This window comes from Uncinocarpus reesii, genomic scaffold (assembly GCF_000003515.1).
Source record: "Uncinocarpus reesii 1704 scaffold_1 genomic scaffold, whole genome shotgun sequence".
Taxonomy (NCBI): Eukaryota; Fungi; Ascomycota; class Eurotiomycetes; order Onygenales; family Onygenaceae; genus Uncinocarpus; species Uncinocarpus reesii.
Window position 1 is genome coordinate 1,393,846 of NW_003052500.1, and position 21,641 is coordinate 1,415,486.

At 49.3% G+C, this 21,641-nt stretch overlaps 11 protein-coding genes across 11 annotated transcripts; 4 read left to right on the top strand and 7 right to left on the bottom strand.

The window, feature by feature from the left end:
* Nucleotides 1-375: 375 nt before the first annotated feature.
* On the bottom strand, nucleotides 376-1,275 carry UREG_00662 (uncharacterized protein; the record flags this gene model as incomplete). The annotated part of the gene is made up of 1 exon (XM_002541102.1): nucleotides 376-1,275. One exon carries the CDS (start codon nucleotides 1,273-1,275, stop codon nucleotides 376-378), a length of 900 nt encoding a protein of 299 aa, XP_002541148.1.
* A 781-nt stretch (nucleotides 1,276-2,056) lies between these two features.
* UREG_00663 (uncharacterized protein) lies at nucleotides 2,057-3,298 on the bottom strand (the record flags this gene model as incomplete). The annotated part of the gene is made up of 2 exons (XM_002541103.1): nucleotides 2,057-2,679; nucleotides 2,842-3,298. 2 exons carry the CDS (start codon nucleotides 3,296-3,298, stop codon nucleotides 2,057-2,059), a joined length of 1,080 nt encoding a protein of 359 aa, XP_002541149.1.
* A 346-nt stretch (nucleotides 3,299-3,644) lies between these two features.
* UREG_00664 (uncharacterized protein) lies at nucleotides 3,645-4,179 on the top strand (the record flags this gene model as incomplete). Its single annotated transcript, XM_002541104.1, has 2 exons — nucleotides 3,645-3,979; nucleotides 4,074-4,179. 2 exons carry the CDS (start codon nucleotides 3,645-3,647, stop codon nucleotides 4,177-4,179), a joined length of 441 nt encoding a protein of 146 aa, XP_002541150.1.
* Nucleotides 4,180-4,390: 211 nt separating this feature from the next.
* UREG_00665 (uncharacterized protein) lies at nucleotides 4,391-5,415 on the bottom strand (the record flags this gene model as incomplete). Its single annotated transcript, XM_002541105.1, has 2 exons — nucleotides 4,391-5,303; nucleotides 5,375-5,415. 2 exons carry the CDS (start codon nucleotides 5,413-5,415, stop codon nucleotides 4,391-4,393), a joined length of 954 nt encoding a protein of 317 aa, XP_002541151.1.
* Nucleotides 5,416-5,836: 421 nt separating this feature from the next.
* On the top strand, nucleotides 5,837-6,511 carry UREG_00666 (uncharacterized protein; the record flags this gene model as incomplete). The annotated part of the gene is made up of 1 exon (XM_002541106.1): nucleotides 5,837-6,511. The coding sequence occupies one exon, from the start codon at nucleotides 5,837-5,839 to the stop codon at nucleotides 6,509-6,511; it is 675 nt and encodes a 224-aa protein (XP_002541152.1).
* A 617-nt stretch (nucleotides 6,512-7,128) lies between these two features.
* On the bottom strand, nucleotides 7,129-7,700 carry UREG_00667 (uncharacterized protein; the record flags this gene model as incomplete). Its single annotated transcript, XM_002541107.1, has 2 exons — nucleotides 7,129-7,388; nucleotides 7,457-7,700. 2 exons carry the CDS (start codon nucleotides 7,698-7,700, stop codon nucleotides 7,129-7,131), a joined length of 504 nt encoding a protein of 167 aa, XP_002541153.1.
* Nucleotides 7,701-8,495: 795 nt separating this feature from the next.
* On the top strand, nucleotides 8,496-10,327 carry UREG_00668 (uncharacterized protein; the record flags this gene model as incomplete). Its single annotated transcript, XM_002541108.1, has 2 exons — nucleotides 8,496-10,134; nucleotides 10,200-10,327. 2 exons carry the CDS (start codon nucleotides 8,496-8,498, stop codon nucleotides 10,325-10,327), a joined length of 1,767 nt encoding a protein of 588 aa, XP_002541154.1.
* A 1,189-nt stretch (nucleotides 10,328-11,516) lies between these two features.
* UREG_00669 (uncharacterized protein) lies at nucleotides 11,517-13,123 on the top strand (the record flags this gene model as incomplete). Its single annotated transcript, XM_002541109.1, has 2 exons — nucleotides 11,517-12,362; nucleotides 12,416-13,123. 2 exons carry the CDS (start codon nucleotides 11,517-11,519, stop codon nucleotides 13,121-13,123), a joined length of 1,554 nt encoding a protein of 517 aa, XP_002541155.1.
* A 2,893-nt stretch (nucleotides 13,124-16,016) lies between these two features.
* On the bottom strand, nucleotides 16,017-18,317 carry UREG_00670 (uncharacterized protein; the record flags this gene model as incomplete). The annotated part of the gene is made up of 1 exon (XM_002541110.1): nucleotides 16,017-18,317. The coding sequence occupies one exon, from the start codon at nucleotides 18,315-18,317 to the stop codon at nucleotides 16,017-16,019; it is 2,301 nt and encodes a 766-aa protein (XP_002541156.1).
* A 692-nt stretch (nucleotides 18,318-19,009) lies between these two features.
* UREG_00671 (uncharacterized protein) lies at nucleotides 19,010-19,609 on the bottom strand (the record flags this gene model as incomplete). Its single annotated transcript, XM_002541111.1, has 2 exons — nucleotides 19,010-19,251; nucleotides 19,303-19,609. 2 exons carry the CDS (start codon nucleotides 19,607-19,609, stop codon nucleotides 19,010-19,012), a joined length of 549 nt encoding a protein of 182 aa, XP_002541157.1.
* Nucleotides 19,610-20,288: 679 nt separating this feature from the next.
* Nucleotides 20,289-21,140, bottom strand: UREG_00672 (uncharacterized protein; the record flags this gene model as incomplete). The annotated part of the gene is made up of 1 exon (XM_002541112.1): nucleotides 20,289-21,140. One exon carries the CDS (start codon nucleotides 21,138-21,140, stop codon nucleotides 20,289-20,291), a length of 852 nt encoding a protein of 283 aa, XP_002541158.1.
* Nucleotides 21,141-21,641: the final 501 nt, after the last annotated feature.

The window sequence follows — 21,641 nt, forward strand, 5'->3', positions numbered from 1 at the left end:
TGCAAATCGCTATACAGCGCATATCAGATTCAGAGGGCCAAACTCTTCATTACAGAACCGTGAATTGACCGCCTTGCTTGCTTTCGGGTTTATAAAATAGTCAACATTTGGTTACTCTGTATTGTCAGTGGATATAGAAGGCTACTACTGAATTTCTATCTATACAGTCAATCTTTCGGCATTTGCGCCACAGGAACTGAGTTGCATGAAGCTTGATTAGAAATGTTATTTGTCTGCTTTTGTGAACTTGACCTGCAAGCATGTCTCAAGGCTTGGATCAGATTGCTGGTTGTAATTCGCTCACGTTTGTTTTACCTGGACTGCTGCTGTAGTATAAGGAGGCTTTTTGATCACCATCGTACTATTAGAATACCCTTACATCCCAGCCCACTCTAAGCTAAAGGTCTTCACACTTCTTGCGCTAGGCGATTGACTGTTCTCATCGGGAGGGACTTGTCCACCGATCAGATAGCCCTTCTTCACACCAGTGCCCAAACGACCGCCTACAACCAAGTCCATCAAATCAATTTCCTCATCCCATTCTGAGGCCACAACTAAAAAGTGGGAATGGAATCGAAGCGGGTCGCCTGGGTACGCCATGTACTGACAGCCAAAACGAAGGCCAGGAGACAGGAAATAACCTTCGGAATGTAAGTAGGCGTATAATGGATATGATGAAGGTATCTTTGGCAAATGACCTTCATCCAAGGGTGGAGGTTTGGGGAAAAGGGCAAGGGAGTCTGCAGGGGTAACACCGAGTGGTATGCCTGGGATAGATGGACTGGGAGCGGTTATTTCGTTAGTAGAGGCGTCTACATGGCCAAAGAGGGACTCTTCTGTGCGCCCTGGTTCATCCTGTTGGACATCAACTGATGAAATTTGATTTGCCTTTTTGGACTTCTTGAGGGCAGTCTCTTTCAGCAGCTCCTTCTTGGTAGATTGTACTAATGCTGCACGGTGGCCCTCTTGTTCCAGGTTGTGCATATAACGCCGTCGATCTTCATCAGCCAAAGCCGTCATTCCTTCAACGTGTGCTTTTGCGTCGTCCACGAGGTATGCGACATTTTTCTCGACAAGTAGCCGAGCCTCTTCTGGCATTAACTCCAAGGGCAAACCCAAGAAAATGTTCTGTTGTGGTATTTGAGGTAAGGTTCCTGTGAGAACGCCACAGATATGATGTTCTCGACGCAGATAAGCGATCGCTTGAGCCGAAAAAAGAAAATATTGGCCTGCTATGAAAGAAATAGGGATTGGGAGTTTCGGAGGGTCGTCCATGACGGAGACTTATTTGGTCTGCGCTGTTTAAACTAAGGAAGGCAAGTCAGCTTCCGTTTTTCAGAGATTCTCTTGTATCGTAGGGCAGTGAAGGAAAACAGTCATATAAAAAGATACGTTTCTCAGTCATCGGTGTCCCATAGGGACTTCAGGGGATTGACAGATTATGTATTGAGGATAATCATGTGAATTCAAGAGATACTTAACGCGAGGATACTTACCAATAGCATGAGGAGTTGGAGACTCCGCGAGGTTGTCGACAGTCGGGATGGATTGCAAAAAGATATCGTGCGTTGCGGAAATTTTCTTCGTAGAGGAGCTGTCACGTGGTGCATTGGCTGCCAAGAGCTTGTATTCTCAACCGCAACTCAACCGGAAAGCGATTCAATATCGAAGGCGAAGGACTGCTGCCGTGGATACTTCCTCAGACAATATGAATTTGCTTGGGCTCCTTAGTCTTATCTTACTGGGGCCGATTCTTCTCTTCGGTGGTACAGACTCAACCCTCTTTCGGCTGATGTGAAGTTCGCTTTGGCGCTAACTGAACATAGCCTTTGTGCTCATCGCTGTCTTGTTGCGGATATTTTTCGGAATCCGTATCACTGACCTCTCTGGCGGGGCGCGATCTGGAGTCTATGATCGTAATTACCTACGAACAATGACAAACAGCGGTTCTTCCCTTTCAGAGCAGATTGAATTGGACGACTTGACTCGCGGGGGTGAGAGTTACGATGATGACCATGTGCGATAGATGCGCTTTTGAACGGCCCGAATCTTAAAATCAAAACTCGAGATCTGCTTTACTTTTCGCAGATGCGTCACGTTGTTGTGCGTCATTATCCCCGTCGACCGGCGGCAGGGAAAACGGTTTGATGGTGAATTTTCTTCTGCTGAAAGTGAACGCCCAATCTTCATCCGTGTTCTTGTCTCCTCCACCACCCCTTTCGTGGAAAACTGGAAGCCGGTATATCTTCAACATCCCCTGTGGAGGCTCCTCCTGTGCTGTGGCTGCGCCCGAAGTCGCTGCTGGGTTTGAATGCTCCAAGTGAGGAAAGGGAGCGAGCTCGATAACACCGTCATTCAAAAGTTCAATCCAACGCACAAGTCCAAAGGATCGCGGATAGAGGGAAAGCGGCAGAGTTATCATCGCCGTCATGCGACTGGAGTGAATGGATAAAAGGGCTCGGAGAGAATGGAGAAATTGCAAGACACATTCGGGTCTGCTGGTTCCAGGTGGATACAGCGCTGGTGAAAGGAGAGAGGGTATAATCACTCTATGGATCTTATGTGAAGGAGAATTCGATATTGCTTGTGTCAACTTTTGAATAACGGATGATAGTGGAGAGCCTGGCTGAGTTGGCGGCGAAAGCTGTATAAAATTGATGGACGGTAACCCGGGATGCACTAGGCGTTTGGTTAGATCGAAGGCATGGCAAAATACCACGGGAGCCGCTTGAGTCGACGCTGAAGGATCTAGTTTATCTGCAGCTGGAGCCGGAGCTATGAGCAACGCAAATTAGACGATTTAATCTTTCCGAGCACGTATCGGCTGGTCTACAAACGTACATCTTGATGGAGTTATCCCGGCACCGAAATTCCCTAATCTCTCGTACCTCCATGCTATTTTCATCTTTTCATTTTTTCCTTTGGGCTTTTCATCCGCTGCTTCGGCCGCCCCAATCAGGCCGGGTAGGGTCGCTGCCCACTGCGGATCAAACCCCACGACATGGAGCTGGTGCTCTTGAACGATTCCTTCAGCCGCATAGTATCTCAGTAAAGCTCCAGCAAAATCCGTAGTACCGCTCTCTTCAATTAGCAGGGACGAGCCCAATGCGAGGCCGGCATGTCCTGCGAGCAAATTGTCCAAGGTGGGGGTACCGGTCGACGTGGTTTGGCGGCCATCCACGGGCGATGGACGGAGGCCAAGAACGGGCGGTTGGGATGCTTGGTTTATGGACGCATGGGGAGTGGCAGTGCGTGGTCCGCCCGTAGACAAACCTACGTTTCGCTTGCGGAATGACATGGCCGACTGTGGGACGAATTGGGCTATAAGGAGGAGAGAGACGGGAAGCAATGGAGCTGCAGCTTGCTATTTTGCCGGCATGCCGCTGTTGCGGCTTGCTGAGTCATTGATCGGTCCCTTTAAAACAGCGAGTGCTTTCCACCCTCAAAATCCTTACTTGAGCCTTCAACTGCGCGCAGCGATTCAACGAACCATCCTGTGGGCAGCAGCTTCAGCGTTAATTTCGATAGACCTAGTGATACCCTTATTCATCCTCCGCTGTCCTCGTTCTTATCCGGCGACAGGCCTTTAACCGCTCCTCCACGTTTCCAGCCCAGACCCTCAAATTTCTCTTCCGCTCCGCGCCATGTCTGACCCGATCCTCTTCGAAGATACCTTTTCAATCACGTCGGTCAACGCCCAGAAATATGATCGCGTATCTCGCATTAGCTGTATGTCTTCGGACCAGCTGACCACCTTCACCCTCGACGTGAACACCGAGCTTTATGCCTGCTCACCTGGCGAGTCTTTGTCGCTCGCTCTCGCATCTACATTGGCGTTGGACGGTAAAGAGGAAGGTGCTGGAGGCCGTGCGATGTGGAGAGATGTAGGAATGGGCGAGACCACGTTAGCGAATGATTATGATTACGTTTGCTATGGGAAGGTGTATCGATTTGAGGAGAGTAGCACGGCTGGAAACATGTGAGTCCTGTCGGCTTGCTGAAGCTGCGCTCTAGCTGGAGACCCGTGGTGTAATAGCAAGGAAAGGCTTAGTACGTTTTCTTACCTGGATTAGGGCCGTTTTCGTTTCTTTTGGCGGACTGCTGTTGTACCTTGACGGACCTTACAAGAAGCTCAACCCCTTGAGAATCGACTACGTCTACCTTTTGATCAAGAAATAATCCGGCCATCCGCTTACTTCCGCAAGCGTGGTTTTCACCTGGGCAGACTCAAGGGAACTTGGACGATACGAAGAACAAAACAAAAGCTTGAAAGAGGGTTTCGAGAGTTTGCATTTAGCGCTGGCGTTCTATCTGGTTAGGTTTTAAGGTCACGGAGGTATCACCGTGCTCGTCTAAATCAAAAAGGGGCAGCATCGAAAATATATCGGTTCTAAAGCGTTGGGACTTCATGACGGCGATGGATCCTTGCCTGTATCTCTAAATAATCCTTCTCATTTTCCTGTGTGATGATATTGTGTCTGATGAAGAAGTCGATCAGCACGACCGAGCAGTTGGGCTTGAATTCTCCATTGGCCAATGCAGTTTTCACTTCGTCGACGGTATACAACTGGAAACCTTCTACTTCGGTATCACAAGGCTTGGGAACGACGCTCGGATCAACTTCCAGGTCATAGACGTACTCGCACTCTGGTTGCAAAAGCCCAGTTTCACCGCCTGCCCGCGCGTCGCGAATGTAGGTATATGTAACGCAACCAACAGACTTCGCATTAGCTCTCACGAGATCCTCGGGCAACGAAGCCTCCTCTATGGCTTCACGGACTAGACTTTCGAACGGCTGTTCCCCGGTGCTGATCCCACCACCAACAGTATTATCCAACATCCCCGGATACGTTTGTTTTGTCCTCGATCTTCGCGCAACCCACATTCTAATCCCATCCTCGCCTTTCACGTACACTGTCAAATGCACGCCATAGGTCATGATGCCGAACAGGTTGCTGCCTGAGCGTTCGACGCTGGCTAGCAGTTTCTTGTCTGGCCCGTAGATTGGGTATAGCTCGTTACGCCAACCTCGGAGAACTTGGAAGGTATCTTCTTTAACGGCATCCGCCAACGTGCGAGCGAGGAGGTCGGTCCGCTGCTCGGCAGTAGCATCGTGGGCGGCGAGGAGTGTTACAGTCCGTTTATCCTCGTCGATTTCCCAAAGTCCCTTGGGCCACGGAAATTTCTTGACGACATCGTTGGGAATATATCCCAGCCGTGCATTGCAGCCGGATATTTTGAACCTATGATAGTTGGCTACATACTGTTTGTAGTACACAGGGTCATCGTAGTAATAGGGAAACCTGTGGGAATATATGTTAGCGGTTACACTGATCCGGGGCTCAAAGGGAGTTAAGCTGTCATCTTTAGTTACCTATCACATTCATTCACCAGGTCTAAATATGATTTATTCATGTCTAAGCCTCCCGTTTAGTCTCCATCAAAAGTTGCCAGCCTGGTCCGCTGGCTCTTCGACAACAGTGATACTGGTCCACCCCGCTATTTAGTTAGTTATGTCTGCCGCGCGATGACTAAGACGGTCCCTTTGCGGCTCCTGTTTGCCAAACAAAATCATGATTCTGCAGAGCTCGATTTGTTTCTATGCAGTTGACTGGAGCTTGCAAATCTTTGATCCAACCTCCCTGGACCGCGACTCTATACTACTGCTCTCAGCTATTCGCAGTGCGCAGGATAATGGATGCTCAATTGACAAATTACTAATTCGATAGCTCCCGCTAACCCTCTCTTCCTAGACTAGATTGTTACAGTTGGGAGATTATAAGCAAAGAGAGACCCTCGGGAGCCCTTTCGTGCCAATTGTCTACTTGGTCCCAGCATGTTTTCAGTTGTCCTGCCTGGCCGGCCGTGCCTGACGAACTCCACCCCTATCCAGGGAGATCCCAATTCTCCCGCGACAAATTTCGTATTTACTTTCCCCGCATGGCCCAAATTCTCACACATTGTCGTCTTCCTCCTCCCAGGCGTTACACTTCCACCCGGCGCAGCGGCCGCGGTCTACATTCAATTCTCCACCGGAGCAACTCCTACTCCCAACCCACAAGATTTCCGGTTCCTCGGTGCGATTGCCGACGAGAAGCCCTCTGCCATATTCCGAGTGAACGACCCGGTTCGCCGGCGCACGGAGGCCGAAGAGGAAGATGAAATGCTGGACGAGGGAGCCCCGCCGTCCCCGAATGTCAACATGACGGTCACATTGGGGATATCTATCGAGCCTGCGCAGAGCGTAGCTGCTAAACTAGCTACGTTGAAGTCTCAGTCGCAGTCTATGGAGCTTGCCAAAACGGTAGATGTGCAGCAGAGGCCAAATATATCGACAAGATTGCTTGCGCAGCGGATAATTGGGAATGCGTTCAATTTCCTCTCGAGCTTCGCAACCTCGGACGGGCGGGAAGAGGTTGTGCCATTGAAAAGCTTCAGGGACTGGTGGACGAAGTTTGAGAGGCGGATCGATACTGACCCGGGATTTCTGGAAAGAGAAGGAAGTGGGTGAAAGGTTCTGGCTTGGTTTTGGGAATGCCAGGCTTGAGTTATTTTAAAGGGATTGCATGAAGCCGTGATGGTAATGGTGGGATGCATTTGTCAATAGTATCCTCCTCAAAACATTTCAACCGGAGAAATGCCACTAGAAGTGGCAACGTTCGGATAAGGAGAGTCTCGTATCTGATTCGCAACTTCTGTGGGAAAGCTTCTTATGACTTCTTTTGGGAAACGATAATACAAATATGCTGTATAAAAATTGACCTAACGCATTCTTCGCTCTAAACTGGTATTCTGCATCGTCTAGTTCATGCTTCCAGCAGGAACTTTAAGAAAGCCTTCCCAACGGCTATACCATCATGCTCTTTTCCGACTGCATCCATGCCTTCCTCGTAGATACCTGGCGGAAACGCCCCCATATATTTACGGGTCTGCATTATCTCTGTCACGATTTCTTCCGTAAACTCGGGATGGCCTTGAACCGTAATGAACCGTCGTGGAGAATACATGCCTTGCACTTCGCAACGAGGGGTTGAACCTAGAGGCGTGACGTTCGGCGGATAATAATGCACGACATCGCGATGCATCTGTTGGAGACGCTGTGGATTTCAATCACATCCTGTTAGCCCCTCATCGTGGTTTCCAGTAGGATGGGGAGTGTACCAGTTTCTCCAAGCCAAGCAGCTGCTTTCCTTGCTCAGTGAGGTCAATATCATGTACAGCGACTTCCCATCCGGCGTCATTGGGACCGACTTTGGCACCTAGAGCGCGACCTAGGATCTGATGCCCGAAGCAAATCCCGATCAAACGAACTCTGTCTTGGGCAAGGACCTTCTTTGTGAATTCGACAAGCTTGAGAATCCAGGGGGTATCGTCGTACGAGTTGTATTCTAACATGACAGAGAATGACCGGTTAGCTGCTTGCACAAATACTCATCAAGCTGAAACTAAACCATACTTGCTCCCGTAAGTAGCACCGCGTCGATGTCTTCCAGGTTTGGATATGTGTCACTCTGGTGGACAACGTCCCATTTTGAAAACTGCAGGCCAGAATTGGGGTCAATCTTGTCGGGTTGCTCTAGAGCTGCAGCCGCAGCATGCAGCAGTGCTTGAAACACGCCGCCATAACCGCCATATTTAGCCTTGGTGTTTGTCAATGGTTCGTCGCATTCCAAGAGTGCGATCCGGAGGGGCGGTCTCATGTTTCTCAGCGATGTTTCTCAGCGCAGAGGCGATACTGTCCTGTATGGGGGTCAGATTTGGTCACGGTGGCAGAGGCAGGGGCTGAAGCTGTTGTGCAATGGTGGTATTGAGCTTTGAGGGTAAGAGTGATGGGTGGTCCATGGTATATATCTCGCGCCTCGCCAGATTCACTATATAAAAAGTGAATCATCCCGTCGGTCGAACAGCCGCCATCCCCCCACACTTTTCGGTGACCGACATCGCTAGCGCGCAACGGTTCCAAGCCGATTGGCCCGGCCAAGAAAAGAGTGGCTCCTGATTGGCCTAATTTGCTGACTATTCCATTTTTAGCAGCAATACCCGCGCTAAGCTGGTTTACCGCTTTGCTAGTTTGACAAACTTGGGCGGCAGAATGACTAATCCGACCACCTGACCCGGTGGTTTCGATTCACTCGCCGCCCTTATCTTGCCGAGCCGAACTTATCACCGCCCGAAAGTCTTGCTGTTCGAGGCTTGACTCTCGCTGAGGGCGCCGATTTGACGCTGGAAAGCCAATGCCTGTCAATACAAATTATCGTTATTGACTGACTCTGGCACGGCTGCAGCGAGCAAGGACGTGCTTCTTCAGAGCAAGTGTTCCTCCCTGTGTGACACCATACTTAGTTACTGATGCTGACTTTGATAATTACTATCAGGGAGCTTATAGAGCTCAGTAAAAGTTCGAATCAGCTTCAGCTGTTGGACTGACGGAGCTAGCTCCTTTCATATGTGAAGCTGTTGGAACGAGATGAGCGGTGTGATATTCAACCAAGATCATGTCTTCCCTCACTAGGAACACCGAGTCAACCCCGCTACTAGACCACGATCAAGTCAGCGTACCTGAAATCCTGGAAGATGTCGATGAACAATCCCTGGATCTGGACCTTGCCAGGATCCAGTCGATCCCCCATGGCGGCGAGACTGATCCCGGATTTCCTCCCGTGTCTGACGGGGATAATAGCACGCCTCAGGGCGCCGAACTGAACACGGCAAAAGGTCCGCACCACTTCATCAACGTCAGCCCTGCCCAGTTTTGGGTTATCTTTGCTGGCATCTTATTCTCCTACATTCTTGCGTTCTTCGATTCGACCTTGATGGGCTCTATACATCCTGTCGTCACCTCACACTTTGATTCAGCCAATTCTGCCTCGTGGCTATCGACCGGGTTCCTCCTAACATGCACAGCTTTCCAGCCGCTTTTCGGTCGGATATCCGACACGTTCGGGAGACGACCGGTATATCTGTTTTCGATTGTGATGTTTTTTGTCACCACAGCTTGGTGTGCAATGGCTCAGAGTATTGGGAGCTTTATAGCTGCAAGGGTCTGCTGTGGACTGGGAGCCGGCGCTGTCACCTCCCTTGGAATGATTATGAGCTCAGACCTCATATATGTTGAGTATAGAGGGATATACCAGTCATATATCAATATCGCGTATGGAACTGGATCCTCTCTCGGCCTTGCTTTTGGGGGTCTGTTAGCAGACAGCCTGGGTTGGAGAGCGGCGTTTGGGGTACAGTTGCCTTTTATACTCGTGTACCTCGTAGCGGCTTACTTGACGACCCCGCGTTCCCTCGGGCCCGAATTGGCGTACCAAGAAGGATTCTCCTTGTTACAGGCGATCAAGTCGATCGACTTGAAAGGCTCATTTCTATTGGTCTCCGGTGTGACCGCGTTGATGCTTGGGATCAACCTTGGTGGAAACGTTTTATCCTGGGGCCACCCGCTAGTGATCTCCTCGCTGATAGCTTTCTGTGTGCTTACCGCTTTGTTCATCAGAGTCGAGCAAAGCGCAAAGAGACCAGTAATGCCATTGCCATTGCTATCAAGTTCGCCCCGTGCAAATCTGATCTTTGGTAACTTCTTCGCAAACATCACGATCAACACGATTCTATTCAATGCGCCTCTATATTTCCAAGCAGTCAAGCTGGAATCCCCTACCCAAGCAGGCTTTCGCCTGGTAGGAGCATCGCTAATGCTCATGCTAAGCTGTGTATTCACTGGGGCCCTGATCACAACGACACGCCGACTTAAGCCTCCACTTCTCATGGGAAGTTTATGCCTGATCTGTGGGACCCTCTCCATGAGTAAGTTGCATCGCGATATCCCAGGGTGGAAAGGAATGCTGTCAGTGATCCCGTCCAGCTTTGGGCAGGGCTTCGCATTTCCAGCCACCATGTTGTCCGTCCTGGCTGTTAGCAGCCAAGCGGAGCAGGCCGTTGTGACCACGACGCTTGGCTTGTTCCGCAACCTAGGGTCGGTGATGGGCGTTGCAGTCAGTAGTTGGATCCTTCAAAACTCCCTACTTGTGTACCTCAACCGATCAGTGACGGGAGACGACAAAGCAGAGATCATCCGACGTGTCCGGAGATCAGTCTCTGCGATATCTAACCTCGATCGGATCCATCAAAATCAAGGTCAGTGGCCGGTCAGTGGTCACCCCCGACGATGGCTATGCTAATTAATATTGCTCTTGCCGCAGTCATCCATGCATACGAAAATGCGCTTCACATGACCTTTCTCTCCACCATCTTCCCATCGCTCGTGGTATTGTTTCTTCTTGCGCCCGTTAGGTTGCCTCGACTCCGCCGTCGGGAGCCCAATGCCTGAGTAGTTCTGTTTTCTAGCACTGTGAAACACAACCAGGTGAGACAGGAAGCGGTATTCGGTAGTCATACGTGGAGGGTATCTAGTGTCTCAAACGCTGTTGCTCACAGGTGCATATCCGTTTTCTGGGTGCACAGTTCGCTTTCGGGCTCTAGTTATTCTGGCTAGTTGCTTGGTGGTCAGCGGAAAGGAGCCATGGCCGTCTCAAAATATCTACATGAAACGCAAAAATCAATAGACACTAAACTCGATAAGGGAGCGCTGTATCAAAATGAAGAGGATATTGTGTTCGTAGTCCCGGTTCAAATACTCCTCACGGCATGTTCCCTGCCCCCCCAGGCTTTTCCTCCAAGAGCCCCCGGCTGCCAGCCGGCCAAACAGGCCATCTTGAGTGGTCCACCGCCCAGACAACCCGGGAGCGAACTCCTACATAACCACCCCTCTGTCCGCAGCCTTAAAATCGGCTTTCGCTGGCATATAATACTAGACGAAATTAATTCGGGGTCGGCGGCCATCAGATTGCTCCACGAACTGCACGCTTTCGGCATCCCGTCCACGATCGTCTGTTTGGGTGCCACGAACCAATCCACCGGGACGAACACCTCGCCAGTTTAAAGACAACCGGAGCTCGCTTGTGAGCATCAGAAGCTCTGCATCAGACTTCCCTGGTAGGCAGCATTCATTCCCGCTTCCCTCGTGTTGCTCTCCCGGTTTACCACGTCCTGTTTCTCGATCCCTGCCTGCTCCCAATGCCTCACAGCTAACGCCCAACTCCTAAATTGGATCTGGTCCCTCAGTGCACCCTCATCACGCCTCCAACATACTCACGAGATTCAACAGCGCCGAGAAGCACGTCCAAGCCGCCCCGTATCAATCCCTACGGTCGCCCCCCGGGATCGATAATAGATCCCTGCAAGCGAGGAGCAACGATCCTACATCGACCCTCTGTCGCCGAATCTGCCCTTCTCTACCTCCCACTTGGCGTATCCCATGATACCCGAACAAACACTACGTGTTACACCGCGGGGGAAAGGTATTGGGCTGTGAATAAACACCGCAATAGATGTGGTAGTGAAAGGGGAGCCATTTTTCGTGACATCGGGCGCAAAGTTGCGCGTCGAGGGTTAGTCTCTCCTATTGACTCGGGCCCTGGGGAGTTTTTTTATGGACGACGGAATATTGCTCGATATCAATGTCATCAACAGTGGGCGGACACCTGCTTTCGCAGAATGACTTCGATATCCCTCTGAACCTCGCGACCTCGTCCTCTGTATCCACGATACCGGACTATTCGGGACATGGAGGAGCATACCAGATAGCAGCGAATGTGGACTCGAATCCACTGCAGAAGAATGCAACCAAGGACATGGCGGTTGGCGGTGCCTCTGCTGCTGTAGGGAGGGCGGCTCGACCAGACGCGCCCAAATCCAAGCGCGTACGGACAGGTTGTTTGACATGCAGAGAACGACATCTCAAGTGCGACGAGACACTTCCTCGCTGTCAAAATTGTCAAAAGTCAGATAGACTGTGCAAACGCGGAGTTCGACTGAATTTCATTGACACACAAGTCGCTGCACCGCCGTATGCCCTTCCCTCGAGCCACGATTGGCACGTGAATTTCCACGATGAGTCCCGCGACATAGCATCGGAGTATTTGGGCGGCTACGAAAGATATCCTTCACTGACAACTGAGACACCAAAGCAGCGGGTTGGACCTACGTATAGCTATCGGGAGACGCCCACGATGACGCCACACCAGGGATTAACAAGTGCGTCGCTGCTCACTTCGTTCTCGGAGCACCCTCAAGCGAATATGACAGCTGAGCCAATATTCCACAGCACGCCGCAAGCACAGGCTCCAGACTCGGTATATCCAGATCACCCGATTGCTCGTTCTCCATATGATGCTCCGAAACACCCTCTGGCCCCGGCGAATGAAGTGCGGCCATACTTGAATACTGCAGAAGAAGTGTTGCTGATGCAGGTGTATGTGGAAGAAGTAGGACTCTGGATGGATTCAATGGACCCTGGCAAACACGTATGTGGAATGTCGTTAATTGTTTAAATGTCCACAATTGCTAATTTGAATAGTTTACTCAGTTCCTTCCGTTCCACGCACTGGGCGAGCCGATGCTCTTGAATGCCCTCTTGGCCTGCGGCGCACGACATCTCTTCCTGGTAAACCCGTCGTTTGGTGAAGAAAAGGCGCTTTATTATTATAATATCTCGACCAGGGATCTCTTAAGCTGTTTACAAAATCCGAACCGCGATACGGTGCTTTGCGCAACTACGGCAGTCGTCTTAAACGTATATGAAGTAATGTGCGAGAAAGCAATGCAAAGGATGAACCATATTGCTGGTGCCCGTGCATTGATCAAAGAGTGCCGCTGGAATGCCAAAACGACCGGCATTGGGGGCGCATGCTTTTGGTTGAACGTTGGAATGGAGTTGTTGAGCTGCCTTCACTTCAATTGGAAAATGGCCTGGGATCCGGATACGTGGGACATTGATATGAACTTGAGTATGAATCAAGGAAATACAGCGGGCGATGAAGAGTTTTGGACTCACCGAATGCTGTATATTTGTGCGAAAATTGCGAATTACCGAGCTGCTATAGCGTATCAGGGACTTGACCGAAACGCTCATGACCCCAGGCTAAATCAGCGTTGCGAAGAGTGGAATTCGTTACAGAGTTGGTGTGATGAATGGGCGAGATGTGCTCCAAGGTCCATGATGCCGCTGGCTTACTTACATCCCTGGCAAACAACCTCGAAGTCATCGTTTCCTGAAGTCTGGTGAGTAGCCAAATTATGTCCTCTAGGCGCGTTCTTCTTTCCTAACGGCCGCTCATTATAATTAGGCTTGTCAAACGCTCTGCTGTCGTTGGCCGTCTGTTCTACCACACTGCCTGTTGCCTTTTAGCAAAAGTGCATCCTACTAAATCGGAGTACTCTGATGAAATGCTCTCGATGCAACATAGTCATGCGCACGATATATGTGGTATCGTTGCGCATGTTAAGGATCGGTAAGCCGTCTATAGGCCGTTCCCTTGATACTGGGATTCTGACTAGGTGTTTCAGAGGGGTTGCCAGCGTTTCAATTCGATGTCTGGCTATTGCAGCAGAATGCGTTGTTGGAAGAGAAGCGCAAGAGGAAGTGATAACGATTTTGGATAAAATAATAAAAGAAACGGGATGGCAAGTCGGATTCCTCCAACACGAACTCATCGAGAAATGGGGCTGGAATGGCCCACCGGCGCATTTGTCGCCGCATCAGAGCCAACACCAACAAATAGCCACCGCCGGTCCTTCTGCAGACTTGGGATCGTCATTACTGAACTCTGGAATGCCCAGCGCGGCCCCGTCGAGACCCAGAATGCCACAGGGCATTGTCAATCCTCTTATGGCGACCGCGGACTTTTCGTTCGACAACCATCCATATCAAAACCATTACGTTGCTCCGCATAATAATCATATGAACAACTATCACTATAGTTCATATTAAGATACCCGAAATACCCTATATCTACGAATAATCAGCCTACAACAGTTTCTGCCTGCGGTCAAATTTGACTTTTGCGATATCATATCCCCTGGGCGCCTAGTCGGACAAATGCCTAGTACTAATGTATGAATATACGGGCATGCCAATGGGCCTCTCGTCTTGGTTATGTACATGCACCCAAAACACATCTTTTTGCAGATATGTCTAGCTTTTTTTGTTTTCAGTGCCTGTGTATATACCGCAGCCGCATTTGTGCCAGGCTCGACATATTCTCATTTGGTCCATTTTTGTCCGGCCAACATCTCTGTCCATATACATAATAGAATTTCTTCAATCTCTTTCGAGTCTGTCTAAGACAATTTCACTTCAGAAGGATCGCAAAGATCTGTAGCTAGATGATGTGCAACTTTTGGATGCGTCGAAAAAGGCCTTTTCGGTTAATTTCTCTGGTAAACAAATCACGATAGGAATATAAGGAAATAGAGCCAAAGATGCATAAACCTATAGATATTGGAATTTCGTCATTTTTAAGTCCTTTCAGGCTTCCACCTGAAGCTGTAGCGAGTTGATTCACCCTTTCAATTACAACAGCATAAGCTCTCACGCAAGCATCAGAACAATTATCAAATAATCGAGCCGCCCACCCACGCTTTGCCAGCTATTTAACTGCACTTTCGACTTGCTACCGGTTGACTTAGAACACCGTGTATTCAAATGGCTTCGGCTGATTCACAGGCCGCGAAACGTCCTCCGCCAACTCCAACGTACATTCTACGCGGCCATGGCGCGGCGGTGCACGGCTTGGACTTCTGCAGGCAAAACACAAGGCTCATATCCGGTGACGCAGATGGATGGGTTATTCTTTGGGACATGGCCACCAAGCGGCCTGTTGCGACCTGGAAGGCTCATGAGGGGTCTATTCTAGCTGTCAGAGGTGTCGAATCTACTGCTGAGCATGCGAGTTCTCGAGAGCATAGGATTTTTACGTATGCCTTTCCCCTTTACACAAGCTTTGGAATATGTTGTGATTGCTAAGCTTCTCTGTAGTCATGGAAGAGACAATGCGCTTCGAGTATGGAGGCTAGATGCAAGAGATGAAGAGTTACTTGACAAGAGACTGCCTGTGGAAGAGACTGCGAGCCCCAAGGACAGGAATGAACCTTGGTTAATCTACTCGATCACGGTGAACGCGTTGAATTTTTGTGGCTTCGCTCTCACGTCCAGGCTCCGTGCCAACCTCCATCCGGAAATCGAGCACTCGAGGCTGGAAGAAACGGAGTCGACGCAGATTTTACCCTTGAGTGGAAGTCAAAAGGCCTCTGATATGTTCATTGCTGTCCCAAACGCAATGAACACCGGGGGGATTGATATTTTCCTTCTACCTTCGCAAAAAAGGGTGTGCATGATATACGCAGATGAGTCTCTCAAAACGGGCATGGTAATGGCACTGGCAATGTTTTTCTCGCCAGATGGTGACCTATACGTTGTATCTGGATACGAAGACGGTCAGGCTATGGTCCACATGCAGCGCGGGCCTATTGTGCTTGAAGGGGATACGGATGCGGCTTCTGCCTCGACTTGGACCTGGGACTGGGAACGGATATATCTAAACCGCTCACATTCACAGCCTATTCTTTCCTTGGACATCCCCCCAACAAAGAAGGACTACTTTATCACGTCTTCAGCTGATGCGAAGATCGTAAAACATGTGCTTCCTCGAGAACGCAGCAGCGCAAGCTCTGAAGCAAATACTCCGCTCAATGTAATGAATACCAAGCATGCGGGCCAGCAGGGTCTAAGGATACGTTCTGACGGAAAAATATTCGTCACCAGTGGATGGGATGGTCGCGCACGGCTATATTCATGCAAAACAATGAAGGAATTGGCTGTTCTGAAGTGGCACCGGGAGGGCTGTTATGCTACGGCTCTTGCGGACATTGACTTGGAAGCCTCGCGTGAGAATCAGGTTACAGAATCAGCCTTGGACAAGCCAGGAAGTTCTACTTTGATTTTACGAAGCGAGCCAGGATCTTTGGCATACATCAAACAGCAAAGAAGCCAAAAAGCTCAGCTTACGCATTGGGTCGCTGTGGGTTCAAAAGACGGAAAAGTATCATTATGGGATATCTATTGAGCTGCTGCAAAAGCAGTCCGGTTCCATACAAGCATATCTTTTGGAAGATCAAAACTAAGCAAGATTAAATTCACTGGCCCCGGCCATATGTTCCCTCAACTTTTGTTGCATTTTCCTCCTACCTTCGGCAGCATCCGTCGTTGACGGATTGTCATCGTGGGCAGACGCCTTTCTCTTCTCGCCTGATACAGCCTTACGATCGGCTTTGAATGATTTCTTGGTGTCGTCTTTACCTGGTCGCAGACCTGGAACGTTGATTTTGGCTGGTCTATCACGCAACGCAAAACTTTTCGCTAGATGACCAAGGTGCAAGTCCTTGATATTGAACATATGTCGTTCAGCAGCAATATGCGTCGCATACGCGCGGATATGAGATTGATAAGCCCGCCTAGCCATCTCTAAAATGGTTGGGTTTTCAAGGGCCCAACGTTCAATATCAAGCTGCCACTCAGTGGCTTTTTCCTCCCAGCCTTTGCTAGTGGACTCACTATTCCCACCAAAACCCCGCTTGAGGATCTCGTTTGCGTCGTTTCTCGCAACAGCATTGTTGCTTCCCTCGCGGTAGCTGCTTTTCAATATATCAACGTAGCCTTCCTCATTTCCTGGCAGGAGGAAGATCAGTGCACGACCATCGCGACCTAATCTTGCCGTGCGGCCGATACGGTGAAGATGATCGTCCGAGCAGAATGCCGGGTCATACTCAATCACGAAATCGACGTTGGGCAAATCCAAACCACGGGCTGCGACATCTGTGCAGATTAAAACGGAAGTATCCTTTTGCTTTGCAAAAGCCGAAAGCGTTGCTGTTCGGACGTGCTGCGGAAGGGAGCCGTGAAGTTTATGTAGGATAACCGTATTAGAGGGATTAGAAAACGCCGTCGCTGTTGCAAAGGTGCCATGAAGGTTTGTAGGCTGCTTGTCATCATCAGCGTCTGGCAATTCTTCGTTGTTTTCACGTCGAGTGAAAACTTCGTAGTGGAAATCCACAGAGTCCGCGCAAGAAACAAAGATGATCGCTTTCATGACTGATCCTTTGCGTGCAAATGTTCGTTTTAAGAGGGCCGTAAGGGTAACTAATCGAAGCTTTGCAGCCGCAACTGCGTACGACTGTTTCAACTGGGCTGGTGCCAGAAATTCTGTCTGTTTCGACCTATCTTCCTTCGAAACATCATCGTCCTCGTCGGTAGGCTCTGCCTGTACATGTATCGCATCCTTCAAGCTAATCTCCCCTAGTCTCTGCACATTCATCTTCAGTGTTGCCGAACACAAAATCGTGGACCGCTTAGTCGGTAACTCCTGTATATTAGTCGGTTTCTGTCTCTGGTCCAATTTCTTTATTATGCCCTGAATTTCTTCCTCGAATCCCAAATCCATGAGCCTATCACCTTCATCTAGCACCAGCCATCGAACATTGCTAACATCGAGGACTTTGGTATTCTCCAAATGATCCGCTAATCGACCAGGCGTGGCAACCAAGATATTCAATCCCTTGCGCAGCCGTGCTTTTTCCGATTTTTTCTTTTCTCCTCCGATCACGGTCCCTGCAACGATCCAGTGCGCACACCGGAGTAGTCCATCAAGCACGACAGAGATCTGTTTACACAGTTCTCTTGTCGGGGCCAGAACGATTGCAAAGAGTCCAGATTCCCTATGAAATCCACTGTACTTTTTCTCCTTATTATGACTCGATATCCTCATCAGCTGCTCAACGATCGGTAAAAGGTAGGCTAGCGTTTTCCCCGAGCCGGTCTGCGCTTGGACGAATGCATCATGCCCTTGCTTCAAAAGCTGGGGTATTGAGCTCTTCTGGATCGCCGTCGGAGTTTTCAAGTGAAGTTTTGTCAGTAGATGCGCTGCTAGGTTGGGTGATAAGCCGAGGGATGTAAATGTATCAATTCCGTCGACGAGAGGCGCATTCGACGGCTTCGCTGGCTCTGAGGTGTCCCCGTCCCGTGCGGTTTCATCCGTCGTCGTCGCCGCGGTTTTCGCAGAAGGGTTATATGTAAACAAGGAAGAAATAACCTGTCTGTCTCCAGTTGCCTTGCGATCGACCTGCTCTTTATTTCCTGTCGTGGCGCCGGAACCTGGTTTCGTCGCAGGCTTGAAATCTCCGTTGTCAACCCTCTGCCTCTTCGCAGGTCTTTGGCCAACAGAAACTTCGATTCTGTTGGGGTTATAAGCATTATTTCCTTTTGCTTCTCCCGAGCCCCCGCCTTGTCCGCCTTTCTTTTGTCGCTTCACCGCGATTTTCTTAGCGACCAGACGATCCTTCCATGTTCCGCCTTTGAAGCGTTGCTGGGGCGTGATGATGGTATCATCCAGGCTAAAATTCAGAAGCATGCCATCTTCGGCCATGATGATGACAGATGGCCTTTTGGCTCTCCTTAATAGACGGATTGACCAGTTATGCCGGGAAGTTCACTTCTTCAGCGTCCGCCGCCCAGGATGAATAAATGTCGAGATTCTGAGAAAATAAATCTACAGCAAACCCTTTATTTTATTGGTTGAGATTTGAGCCAATGATATTGAGGATAATTTCTGATTTGTTCCTGATTTGCCATCAAGCCAGCCAATCGATTGTGAAGATCTTATCAATTTTTATCTTTCTCGGCACACCCGCTAACCCCTTTTGACCTCGCACTCAGTCTATCTGATCATCTACACAGGAGTCGTCTGAGAACTGCGATGAGTCCTCTGAGCTCTCCTCACCATCGCCACCTTGCATTTCATGATCTGACTGGGATACGTCCTTGAGGATGCGAACGAGTTCTCTCGTCTGCACCGCGTCCGCTTCGACCCCTTCACAGAGGCCCTCCTCATCCGCGAAGGTGAGGACATCTTCCCACGAGTAATCGAGTATGGCTCTCCCAAAAGCTTTCCGATATAGGACACAGAGTGTAGAATGGCTAAGGTATCCTCTTGGAGACATCCAACCTGGGAATAAGTCAACTTCAGCCGACCGAACCCATTCTAGGTTCCCTTCCACTTTGTGTTTGAGATAGGTCATTAGAAACCGGAAGAAAAGGTATCGTCCAGCCGGTCTCCTCTCATTGCAAAATCTTAACTGTTGTCCGTCGATATCCTAAAGATTTGTCAACAAGGGCCGATATACATTCATAGACTATTCTGGGTCTCTTCAGCTTCAACCTTTTGCCCTTGCCAATTATATCCTTGAGCTTGTCCTTCTGTGTGACGACGCACTTCCATTCACCTTCATTGCCAACGAGCGGTACAATAGCAATTTGCCCCGAATCCAGCCGTCTTTTAAGGCTTCGATGGAGGAAGAGCGCTAGAAAGTCAGCGAGGGGCGTTACACGAGAGAAAAAGACATAAATCATACAATTCCTAACATCAGTGGTAGGCTCCACCTCCGCTCCAAAAATATACCCAAGCGATTTCTTATCTAGGGACCTCGGGACAATATGAGCGGCGGTAACAGCGGTTGCATCCGACCATCCAAGCAGGCTGCATCGGACCTCGCGCCTTTCCAAATTATTCGCAGAATAATATTCCAATGCAGCTTTCCTGAATTTCTGTCTCGAAAGCTTCATGGGCTTTTGCTTTGAGGTTTCAAGGGCAACTCTCCCCACCATGGAGACAGCGTAGGCATCCTCAAGTGACACCCCAGTCCGCAGTTCATCAGCCATATCTTCTTCGATGGCCCTTCGACCCAACTTTATAGCAGTACTTTCCTCCGTCGCTGCAAAGTCTGCTAAAATAATCTCTCGATGCTCTTCCCGCCACTCGGAGAGAGGTAAGCCTCCCTTCTCCCACAGCGTCAGAACTTCGTGACTATACCTTTCGAGGTAATCGATTCTGGAATCCAAGGAAAGAATTCTAGCATTAAGGAAATTGGAAACGGACGATGGCGAAGAAGGATAAGTAGAACTTTCCATCATAGACTGCTCTGCTTTCATCCTAAGAGCGGCCAAGGTAGAAGAAATGGAATCAGGGAGAAGACCCAGGTATCTGTTAGGAAAGTGTACCTCCATCTTGCTGCAACAGTCAACTAGGAAACAGGAGGACTCTAGAAAGAAACTCAGAGAAACGATGAAAGGACATGTGAACAGAGAGGAATTGGAACTTTTGGAAGAGAGGAAGGTTGTGCAAGGTGATTCACAGGCGCTTTAAATATGCCCTGAGAAAAAAATTCTGAAAGAATGAATGCCCGTCTATCCCTTTCAAATGAGACTCACACCCTTTCAGGTTGTTGAATGAATCAACAGGAAAAGCTTTCAGTCTCTCCACGATAGCGTTCATAGAACATCTGTTCAATGCTATTAACGAAATATTGCGGGCCGAAGTTGAGCATAATACACACAACTTTCAATATCCTCGCTTGTATATCAAACTCTGAACTTCCAGTCGCTCTGGAATGCAAGGAGTCAAGGCTTCCATCAGTATGGGTTTCCACCACCCTTCTCCTCCATAATCATACAAACATGCGGCAAGTGCGTACTCGGCATATTCCGGGTAAAACCCACTACGCTCCCAGTCCACAATACCTGTTATCTTCCCTTCTTTAACAAGGATATTCCGTGGAAAGAGGTCTCCATGCGTGAGCACAAACTTCGACTGGCTATTCCTCCGTAGTTCAGCGAGTTTCCTCCTCCACTTCTTTTTTTCGGACGTGTTCTTTATACGGGAAAGACACCATTCATCAAACTCGGCCTCTGGACTGAATGGGCCCATGAACCTTGTCTCGATACCTTCATATGGGTTGTGTGTGGGTTGGCGATTGACACGCCCAATATATGGCTGGGTGCATGACCTGAAAAGTTTTAAATAGTCTGCAAGCTGTTCTCTGATCGACATGCGTTGTTGTTCATCCAATGTCGGCCAGACCTTGTCAAGTGAATTGCCTGGCACAAAGTCGGCAACCATGGCGATTTGGTGGCTGTTGAGTTGGCGGCATTCCCAGACAGCAGGAGCCAAGAGATTCTGAGAATGCGCGTAGGCCATCATGTCTGCCTCTGATTCCCGGGAAAAGCCCACCGTTTTGAATTTAATAGCGACAGGGTGCCCATCTGGGACGTTGTGGCTCCTGATAACGCGGTTGCCAAAATACTCGTATATTGTTTCCCCGTCGAGAGAACCATCATAGTGGCGTTCCGATCGGTCTGTTTTAGACTCGCTATTATTCTGCAGTCTAAACTTGTTCACAAGAAAAGTGAGCATTGTTGCAAGTACTGTCACTCGTTTGCTAGAATAGACAAGAAGAAGAATATATCTTTTTCTGATGACCTGGTATTAGGGAACTAAAAGAATGACATGCAGTGTTGTTTGGTGCAAAGCACTCTGCGTGTTTTTATCCTGTAAGCTTGACAAAGACACTCCAAAAGCTGGAAGACGTGCCGCATCAATCATTTCACCCGCATGGACTTAAAAGCAGGGCCACGAATATCGTGGGTGTGGTCATGGTGAATCTTCACGTGCTGATCGAGTGTCAGCGGTTAGCAGGCGTCAAAAAATAGCAGCAAAATCCGCCATGCTGGGCCGCTAGCTAACCGTCAACACGTTAAATAGAGCTGCCTTCTCCTAGATGGACGCGCATTAAGTGTGCCCAATAGTCTTGTATGGAGTATGTACAGAATCTTCATGAATATATATCCAATATCTGGCAACCAAAGCCCAGTTATACAATAGTAAGCCTCCTGCTGGTCAGGATCTATCCAAAAT